The sequence below is a fragment of the Nelusetta ayraudi genome, unplaced genomic scaffold (assembly GCF_046127955.1).
Source record: "Nelusetta ayraudi isolate G7.1 ecotype Tasmania unplaced genomic scaffold, CSIRO-AGI_Nayr_v1 ptg000026l, whole genome shotgun sequence".
In the NCBI taxonomy this organism is placed as follows: Eukaryota; Metazoa; Chordata; class Actinopteri; order Tetraodontiformes; family Monacanthidae; genus Nelusetta; species Nelusetta ayraudi.
In genome coordinates this window covers 2,013,126-2,022,610 of record NW_027466076.1, presented here as the reverse complement: position 1 = coordinate 2,022,610, position 9,485 = coordinate 2,013,126, and the positions used below count along the sequence as shown (strand labels likewise).

Here is a 9,485-nt window from a genome sequence, read left to right as displayed (position 1 = left end):
TCTTTGTGCTAGATAAATGCTATTGCTAAATGTTTTTGTTTTTTAAGGCTAGAAAATGCTTAAAATGGCACGGAACTAAACACCTTACACAAGTTTCCACAGAATAAATTAACAACAGGAAGTTATTGCAAATGCTTCTTGAGAGATACGCTTTCTATTCGTTTTGAAAAGTATCATCCTTGTGTTGTTATTAAGTAAAATAATACTATCGCAACGCAAGTGGCATTTCACAAAACGGAGCCCGTACTGCACCACTTTTGTGTCGTTTATTTTCCTTGTTGCTCGGTAGAGGGCAGCAGAGTGCCACAAATACCACCAATGGTCACGAAGAACTATTGCCTTCACTCTCATCAGGAAGCGACAAACATGGCCGCCTGTGGGCTACTTCGCTCCCTGTCTTCCAACTTTTTCACAGCCCTGCCTTTAGCCAGCCGCTCGTCGCCACTCTCTCCGCTGCGGCTGGCGTGTAAACCCTATTTCGGAAGAACTCTTGCCACCTCCAGCCGGGTAACAGCAGGTATTGTTGCTGAACGCACTTGATTGTAGCGTGTCGGCTAATGTTGTCGGTAGCTAAAGGGTAACGTTACCTAAAGAGAAGGGCACGAGAGGCTAACTGTGCTGCACACCGTTCTTGTGCTTCCTTGTCCACGTGGACTGCGAGAGTAGAATGCTGCAGCTACCGCTTTGAATAAATCCCTTTGTGTTGTTTTTTTTTTTTTGTTTTTTTGCAGCACTTAAATTTACAGACAAGCACGAATGGATTCGAGTAGAAGAAGGCGGCGTTGGAACTGTCGGCATCAGCCACTTTGCGCAAGTATGTTCGATTTGTATATCCTTTCGTAATGTTGTATTATTTATTTTTTTATTTCACTTGCTTGTGTTGTTTTGTAATTTCGCCCCGTGTGTGGCTTTGTTCCTATGTGGACAGGCGGCCCTAGGAGACGTAGTATATTGTGGACTGCCAGAGGTTGGAACCCAGCTGTCTCAGCAAGGTATGGAGTTCAGTGCGCGTACGTCCACGGTCACAATTGAATAGTCTTTGTTTTACATGACTTTAATAAAATCTCGAGTTCGAACACTATGAAATTAGTTTAAAAGAATACCTGAGCTGCAAAGTGTGTTCTCATTATATTTTATATTCAAACGCAGTTTGAAAAATACGTCATTTCTCTCTCTTTTACAAAATAATCATCAGCGAAAAATATTACAAAGTATTACTTCCTATTCGTTTAAGCTTCTTCAAAACTCAGAAAAAGCTTTACTCCATGATGGCTGATTTATTTTACTGTCGTCCAACATTCCATCACTTAGTTTCTGAATCTGTCTTTGTCAGATCTCTGTTCGTATAAAGTTATTATGCTTTTTCCATTTTCATATATTGGACACAGATGTGTTCCTATTACCAAAAAAAAAAGCCCCACACAATATAAATATCGTCTGAAATGTAAGAGGTGTTTCCTACTTTTACTTTTTGACAGATGAGTTTGGCGCCCTGGAGAGCGTGAAGGCCGCCAGTGAGCTGTATTCTCCACTGACGGGAGAAGTAGTAGAGGTCAATGCACTGCTGGCAGACAAGCCTGGTCTGGTCAACAAGTCTTGCTACAAAGATGGTAAGCACATTGCATTGTAACACGTTGTGCAGTGCATTCAGATCATTCGCTTTCTCCGGCAAAAATATCCAACTCTGTTCACTCTAAAGTATAATAAACTCCTCAGCATTTATCAGACTTCAATCACTACGTTAACACTAAGGTTGATTATACAACTACAGGCGGTTTGTCTTGTAAAAAATGGCAAAATCTGTTAATAAATGTGTGGTCAGTGTTTTGAGTCCTGAGATGTCAGCGTTCCCTTTTCTTTCTACTAAACAAACAAAGAAAAAAAACACACAAACACGAAAAGAAGTGAGGCCGAGTTGCCATTTGCCATCTTTGGTACTTCCAGTAGATGGCTCTGAGGCTGAGGACGACTTCAAAGTTGTACAATGGTTTGGACACTAGATGGCAGTAATGAAGCATAATATGTTAAGGAAGCTTTTTGTTTCTCTAAACTGCACTGAAAAGTAAGAGGATTGGGGCCACAGGAAGAGAAAGAGAATTAAAAAAAAAGAAATCATTTTAAGTTTCCAATTTGAGAATAAAGTTGAAATTTCGAGAATAAAATTTTAATTTTGCAATTAATGTCAATGTGAAGTAAGTCAAACTGTCGAGAATAAAGTCGAGGGCGCAAGTCTAGTGGAGTACTTCCATCTTCGCCAGTTTCCTGATTACTGTGGGTGAACCTTTTGGGATACACCTGTTTTCGGCAGTTTACTTCTAACTGTGGGTAACTGTATTAATCCACCATCCACTTTATTCACAAAAGTTCCACTTTATTTGTGTCTACTTTGTTCATGAAACTTCTACTTTATTCACAAAATTTTGTCAACTTCATTCATGAAATTATTTTTTTTCTCTCCTTGTAGTCCTAATCCTCTTTCTTAAAGATCAGGTAGAGCAACGTGACATTGACAAAATAACACTGGCGACTTTTCATCACAGGCTGGTTGATGAAGATGACCATTGCCAACCCAACAGAGCTGGACGCCCTAATGGACGAGGCAGCCTATGAGAGATACATCCGCTCGATCGAGGACTAACCTAACATTAGCTAACAAGTGCCACACTCCTGAGCTCCTTCCCCAACTGAGGAGAGCAGTTGTGCTTTGGTTTTTGTCTGCGCTGCAATGCTTAACTTAGCATCCGACCGGTGAGCTCAAGAGCTCTAGACTGCTGACCCGCAAATGCCATAGAGTTGTGAACGCTAGAAATCCTTTATCTACTGTTTAAAGCCTGTCTTTTAGGGGACCTCTCAATCTGTACTGACTTGTATCATTCAGTGTTAAAATGTGACTGCTGCGAACCATCAAGCAGAGACTCCTCAGCGGGAGGAAAAATATTTTTATTTCAAACATTTCACTCAAGACTTGAATTTATTTTCTAAGATCTTGTTAGACTTGAGAAAGCACTTTGGTTTGTATGTTATTAATATTAATGTTTGTCTACACTGCATGTGTGAATGAAAGACTGCAGACGCGGAACCTGTGAAGTAGAAAATAAACCTTTTCCTGACGCACTGTTTCCCTCATTTCCCAACAGTTCAAAGTTTATTAAGAATCGTCAGTGTTTTCTTTAATGTTCATCTCAGACAAGTGTTGTGCCACAGTTTCAGATCGTCACTAAGATGCTGTTTGCATATTTCGAGTCCTCGATATCAAATAAATAATGCAATGTGAACTGCTTGCAATGTAGAAAAGTTACAGCTGGTGATTTAATTCATCGGATGACTGTAGAAACTTGCAGTGGAAAAAAAAAATACTTTTATAATTAAGCATATAAAAAAAAAAAGTATTTGTTTATGCATGTTGCCTCTACACAGAACCGTTTCTGGTTTAACAACACGGAAGTACGTGCATGCTTCTTGGATCCTTGGATCACCTGAGTGAGCTGACTGCCCCACCAGGCACTATAGAAAATCTGTCTTTGGCTGTTGGAGTTCGCCTGGCCCTGCCCCGAGGAGCCGCCGGCTGCGGGAGTCCCTCCATTCTGCGATAGTCCCTCTCCAGCCTCTCCCTCCTCTGGGCCCCTTCATGCATCACGCTGGCGGTGAAGTCTCTCTCGTTGAGGAAGGCGATGGTCTCGTCCCTTTTGCGGCTCACGTACCCTTTCAGGACGGCGTTGTAGGGGTTTGAGGCGGCGTCGGCGTCGGGATCTTCCAGCTGGTGCTTGAACTCCATGCGGGTGATGACGGGCAACAGGAACTGCTTCCCTGCCGTCACCAATCCCCGATCCAGAGCCTCGGAGACCAGCCGAGGAGGAAGGGGCACCAAGTCGCAGCCTGAGCGCTTGTCCACGTACTGTCCGAACTCTTTCCGCACTTTGGCTACATCTTGCAGAGACTGCGTCCTCCGCTCCTCCAGGTCAGTGATTATTCTCTCAGGATATGTCTGGCCAAACACGACACCTAAACCACGAGCAAAGCAAAATAAAAAAAAAAGCCGTTTCAACATGAAATATTCTTGTAATGAAAAAACATTTTACATTGTCAAGTCAAAAGGCAATGAGTTTCCTCCTCTGTCCCTGTCTGGCGTTTTCTACTTCTTCTGTCTGCTCCATTGCGTTACAGCTCTGCACCTCTAATGGCGCTCTCTGGTCTGGCGCATCGTCTCACGGACGGTCAAAACCGATCGCTGTGGTTGGAGCTGTTTCAGACTGAGACGCATCTGTCCAAATTTGCAACTACCAAATTTGATTTGAAACGACCTCCCGATGGTGGGTTTCAATCCGTTTTGCAAAAATCGGATTTCATGCGATTTTTGACTGTTCAGACAACGAAAGAGCCACCCAGGTTTCAATCTGGATGGGCTAAAAAAAAATCGGATTTCGGCTGGCAGTCTGAACGCGCCCTAAGAAACACACGGAGACGAAAGTCTTACCAGCACGTCGGAGCATGAATGCAGGACACTTCCAGGGTTTGTGAATGAGCTCATCAGACAGATCTGACAGTTCTGGACACCATTTCCTGACGTAGCTTCCGCAGGGGTCACAGGTCATCGCCGCATCCACTGGGTGCATCACAAAATTCCAGTGATCCAGGCCACACATGCCCCCGTTCTGCCACATCATTGCGTCGATGGCCACGTCTGCGTCCACCAGAGTGTCCTGAACATGAAAATCACAGGTGGTGAGTAAATCTTGACCGGTTAACGCGCTTGACTGTATTTTCGTTCTTGCGTGCGCACACTTCGCACCTGGAACCAGCGGTACCCTTCTTGCCAGGGCAGGTGTAGGTAGGCTATGAGAAAAGACGCCACCACATGTCGCATGTAGTTGTTCATCCAGCCTGTCAGCCACAGCTGTCTCATGGCAGCGTCGACCAGAGGGAAGCCTGTTCGCCCTCGCTGCCAGGCCTTCAGGTGGCCTCGGTCGCTACTCCATCTCAGAGCCTGCAGGAACCGGTGTATAAACGCTGATTGGTTTCTCATATTTCGTACAAAGATAGTGGGGCTCAGATCGGCCTTATATTGTTAAATAATAGTTTTGAGGGAGTTCTACCTTATATGGAGGTCTGAGGGACTCCCAGGGCAGGTCGGGAAACAGGGTGAGCTGCCAGTAAGCCAAGTCCCTCCACGCCAGCTTGCGTTGGAACTTGAGGGGTCTGCAGCGCGCCCCCTTGGCATCCCACAAAAGCCAGCGTGGGCTCAGCTGTCCGAAATGGAGGTAAGGGGACAGACAGCTGGTGTTTGGGGCGTCTGCTCTGCCTGACTCTTTGTCGTATCTGTACACACCTAGAGCACGTGGGAGAACGACGAGGCAGTTTGGTGAGCAGTTTTTGAACTTCTCCCTCAAGTGCGTGATCCATTTAAAACGTTCACAGGGTGCCTCACCATCATGGAGAAAGGCTTCTAATCGCGCATGTGCTCCTTCCTCAGTGAACTCCCAGGATTTGCGAATGTTAGCTGCCCAGTCGATCTGAAAGCCAAGGTAAAAGACAGAACGACACTAAGGACCTCACCATTCAGGGTTCAATGTTTCCTGATCCAGGGCTGTGGTACCAACCGTTGTGCCATCCTTTCTTTTGGGCATGCGTGCCAGGCCTAGCGCATCCAAAGGCAGACCCTCAGGCCAGTGGGCAGGTGAGGGTAGAGAAGCAGGGCTGTCCAAGGGAACCCCGAGGGCAGGTCCTGGGTTTTGCTGACAGCAGCTCATGAAGTGAGACACCGATCCAATTCCTGAATCAAGAAATAGTAGGAGTTCATCACATCAGATGCAACAAAGACTTTTGATATTTAACCGTGATCAAGTCTGAAGTTTTATTTTAGTCTTCTGACGAACCTCTGAGTCCTACGCCCTCTGTGCTGACAGAGTAAGGGTCTCTGAGGCAGTACGAGTGAAACATCTTGAAGTCCACACCGTCTTTCCGAAGAGCAGTCAACACATCATCGTCCCTTTCTTTCAGCCAAGGCTCATAGACGCCGTTTGCCAGCACTGTCCTCGCGCCCGTCTCCTTCACAAGGTCCTTCAGAATGGACAGACTTGAGCCAGCTTGGCTGCCCCCTGCCGTTGCCTTGAGGAAGACAAGGTGGCTACCAATGCGCTCCAGAGAGGCACTGAAACAGGACAAAGCCTGATGCAGCCAATATTTACCTGCAACAAGAAAAGATCTTATTTGGATTACTGTTAAATCAATGACATTTTTGAAGTTGGCCGCATAAGGTCACTTACAGGCTCCACCCATAGCCACAGTGGTCCCTGGACCTTCCTCTTCTTCAGGGCTCCAGATGAAGATTGGGACGACGGGGACGCCGACCTCCAAAGAGCCGATGAGAGCTGGATTGTCACAGAGGCGCAGGTCTCTCCGGAACCACAGCAGTACCGGCGGTGCCGCCGAGGGGGAAGGTGGCAAACCGACAATCTGCCGCTGAGCGCCTCTACGCCGCTGCCGCCTTTTCTTTGGCTGTTTGTGTTCCTCCGCTGGATCGAGATCCCCAATGCCCATTTTTTGATTGATTTCTCCAACTGCGGACTGCTTGGGAACTGAGCCCGGAGGCCTGGACACCGTCCGATCTGTGACCTGAAGCTGGGGCTTCAAGGTCGGCTGGGGCGAGGAAACCTCGGGGTTGGTCTGCTTCTTGAGATCTAAAGAGCGTCCCTGAGTTGGTCTTTCTCCAGGTGGTAGAGACTCTGAGCCAGAGGGTGAGGAAGGTGGACAATCCTTTACTTCAAGAAGAGATAAAGCCAAGGCAACTTCCAGTTCATCATCTTCAGTCTGAAATTAGGGAACATTGCAAAATTAGAGACGCTGCAGTTGTAATAACTACGTAAGACTGTTGGAGGAGTACTGCATATTATAGTTGAAACATTGTTAGTTAAAAAAAAGATTAAAATGAGCAGGTTGTTCTGGGTAAACTATCACATTAATGACAACACACTCAAGAGCTTCTGGCGGGGAAACAGTTAGGTAGGAAGGTAGGATAGGTCGCTATTATAACAACAAAGAATTTGTGAGTGTTTAAACTTTACCACACAGCTAATTTAGGCCCCTGAAGAATTTGAATAGGAACGTCCACCAAGTTTGTCTTAATGCTGTATATTTACAAGAGAAATTCTATATACAGAGTCAAAATCTTAAACTATCTTCAACGGGAACTGCCCATTAGTCCGACCTCCCATTAGTCCAACAAATTGCCCATTGGTCCGACCTCCCATTTGGGTTATGGTTACTGTTAGGGTTGCGGGAGGTCGGACCAATGCGCAATTTATCGGACTAAAGGGAGGTCGGACCAATGCCATGCTCCCGTCAGAACACAGGGGACCTATGAAACAACGTTTTCTTGAAGGAGGTTTTTCTTAAACCAATCATTTTGTACTTGTTTAACTGTGCGCGTTGCGGAGGGCCAAAGCAGTAGTCAGTTTAACATCTCAAAGAAACTGTGACTTTAGAAGACATTAATAGCTTGTCAGTTCTCCTTCTCAAACAGGTGACGGATTAAGTGTCAGAAGTTCCCACTGATAACGTCGAGCTAGTGGTTTCGAGTGAGTTTAAACGAACACGTAAAAACACGAGTTAGCAAAGTAAGTAAGACTCATGGCACGTCAAGTTGTTGGCGAAGAGATAGCGCCTGTAACTTGTGTGAGATTTATTTATTTTAGCAATAATTTCAGCGTCAGTTTGTGTGGTTTAAAAGCCACAAATCACACTGGGCGCAGGTCTGACCTGGGAGAAGTACTCCGTGTAGATGGAGGTGAGGCAACCGTGCAGAGAGCTGTTGGCTGTGGACAGCGGCTGGATGTAGGACGGGAACCGCGAGCGGGTCTCCCGGTGTCCCAGGGCGGACAAACACAAAGCAAAGAAGCCCTCCGGGTCCTCTCGACCCACCAGGACTTCCCTCAGCATCCTCCTCACCATGGCTCTGCTCTCCGCGGCACCGGGCGCCGCTGAAGGAGGCATCTTCAAGTCAAAGGTGACGATGACAAAAACACAAACACCACGTCGACCGGCTGCCGCTCCTTCGTTTGGAGCCCGGCTTGAAGGATGTTACCAAACAGCTGATATTTTTCGGTTACACAAGCCACGTGCGCGCTGTTTTGTAACCTCACGAAATCGGAGGCTTGTGATTGTTTGACGTGACCACTAGGGGGCGGGCTAGTCTCGTAAATCTCGTCGCTCTGGCGGGACAGTGGAACCCATGGATGCTCAGCTGTTTCCAAGGCTATGGGTGGATTGTGGAATTCCCTGCTACACATTTGGTTGACCGTGGGGCGTAGAATGAGGGTACAATACATGTTTTTTTGTGTTTTTAAAAAAAAACAAAAAAAAAACAACAACATTAGTTTCAATAAGTTGTGTCTTTTAATACCAACCGTCACTCATTAGTTGCCTTAAAATGGATAATCACAGCACAAATCTACAAAAAAAAATCTGTCAATAATATTAAGAAAATGCTGGGAAGACACCCCTCAAAACATAACACCTGATAAATTCTACGAAAACTGTGCATTTTGTGAGGGGTGGAGTTGGAGTCCATGAAATATGCAACAAGACACCTTTATTTATGGTTGTTTTGATGCTGTAGTCAGGACGCTAAGTGACTGCATGCCATTTCTTTAAATGGATTCAGTGGTCGAACACTAGCGGCAGAGTACAGTTCTTTGCAACACTTGTTAGCCAAACACACTGTAATTGATGCCGTGTTGCGGTACTGATACCTTGTGTTAAAACTGTCAAGTGCCAGGAGTCTGGACATCATGCACGAGGACATACAGTCTCAGTATATTAGGATTTGGCCTGAGAAGAAGTTGTGGGATTAAATGAAAAGAGTTGTGTATAGAGCCGTGGTATGTGGCGAGAGCAGGACAGAGGGAGAGAGGGAGAAACAGATTGAGAGAGAGAGAGAATCAATAGTGTTTAGACAGAGAAGTGGAGTCTAAGTGTGTGATCAATAGAGAGCAGAGAGGAGAGATTAGCTGCTTTTCTCTCTCAAACTAACACTGACAAATTGGTGAATTGGTGTATCGGCCCTAGGGCTAAACGGATTGACCTGCTGTTTCCATGTTCTGGCGTGTACTGTCAATAAAGATCTGTGTTCATTGTGACTCTCAGCAAAGAGAGTGAATGAAGGAGGAGAAAAGAGGAAAAGGATGCGGAGGTAGGAAAGGGTAATGGAGAGGTGGAGAGGGCGCCAAGGAAAAGTGTAGCTCAGGTGCCCAAGATGCCCTGGATCCTCACAAAATGGCCACACCTCTGTCTCATTAACGCACACGCGCGCGCGTGCGCGCACACGCTCACATGTGCATCCTTGTGCACACTCTTATAAAACCATAATAACATCTCCTGGAAAATTAATGGAAAGACAGATTAAAAACTAAGTGAGGAGAAACGGGCCACTGGTGTAGCTATTTGCAACTCATAAATCATTCTGACACACCCACGCGCATGTAGACACG

At 45.9% G+C, this 9,485-nt stretch overlaps 2 protein-coding genes across 3 annotated transcripts; one reads left to right on the top strand and one right to left on the bottom strand.

The window, feature by feature from the left end:
• Window positions 1-328: 328 nt before the first annotated feature.
• gcsha (glycine cleavage system protein H (aminomethyl carrier), a) lies at window positions 329-3,110 on the top strand. Its single transcript, XM_076028927.1, has 5 exons — window positions 329-517; window positions 732-814; window positions 929-992; window positions 1,479-1,610; window positions 2,541-3,110. Exons 1-5 carry the CDS (start codon window positions 367-369, stop codon window positions 2,636-2,638), a joined length of 528 nt encoding a protein of 175 aa, XP_075885042.1. The 5' UTR covers window positions 329-366; the 3' UTR covers window positions 2,639-3,110.
• Window positions 3,111-3,117: 7 nt separating this feature from the next.
• Window positions 3,118-8,098, bottom strand: LOC142890112 (deoxyribodipyrimidine photo-lyase). Of its 2 annotated transcripts, none has more exons than XM_076028925.1 (9): window positions 7,756-8,098; window positions 6,264-6,807; window positions 5,874-6,185; window positions 5,598-5,770; window positions 5,426-5,510; window positions 5,094-5,326; window positions 4,790-4,984; window positions 4,475-4,700; window positions 3,118-4,002 (listed from the first exon to the last, which is right to left on the bottom strand). In XM_076028925.1, the coding sequence occupies exons 1-9, from the start codon at window positions 7,987-7,989 to the stop codon at window positions 3,473-3,475; spliced, it is 2,532 nt and encodes an 843-aa protein (XP_075885040.1). In that variant the 5' UTR covers window positions 7,990-8,098; the 3' UTR covers window positions 3,118-3,472. The 2 variants fall into 2 exon arrangements, with proteins under 2 accessions (XP_075885040.1, XP_075885041.1); XM_076028926.1 differs by having other exon boundaries at window positions 7,945-8,095.
• Window positions 8,099-9,485: the final 1,387 nt, after the last annotated feature.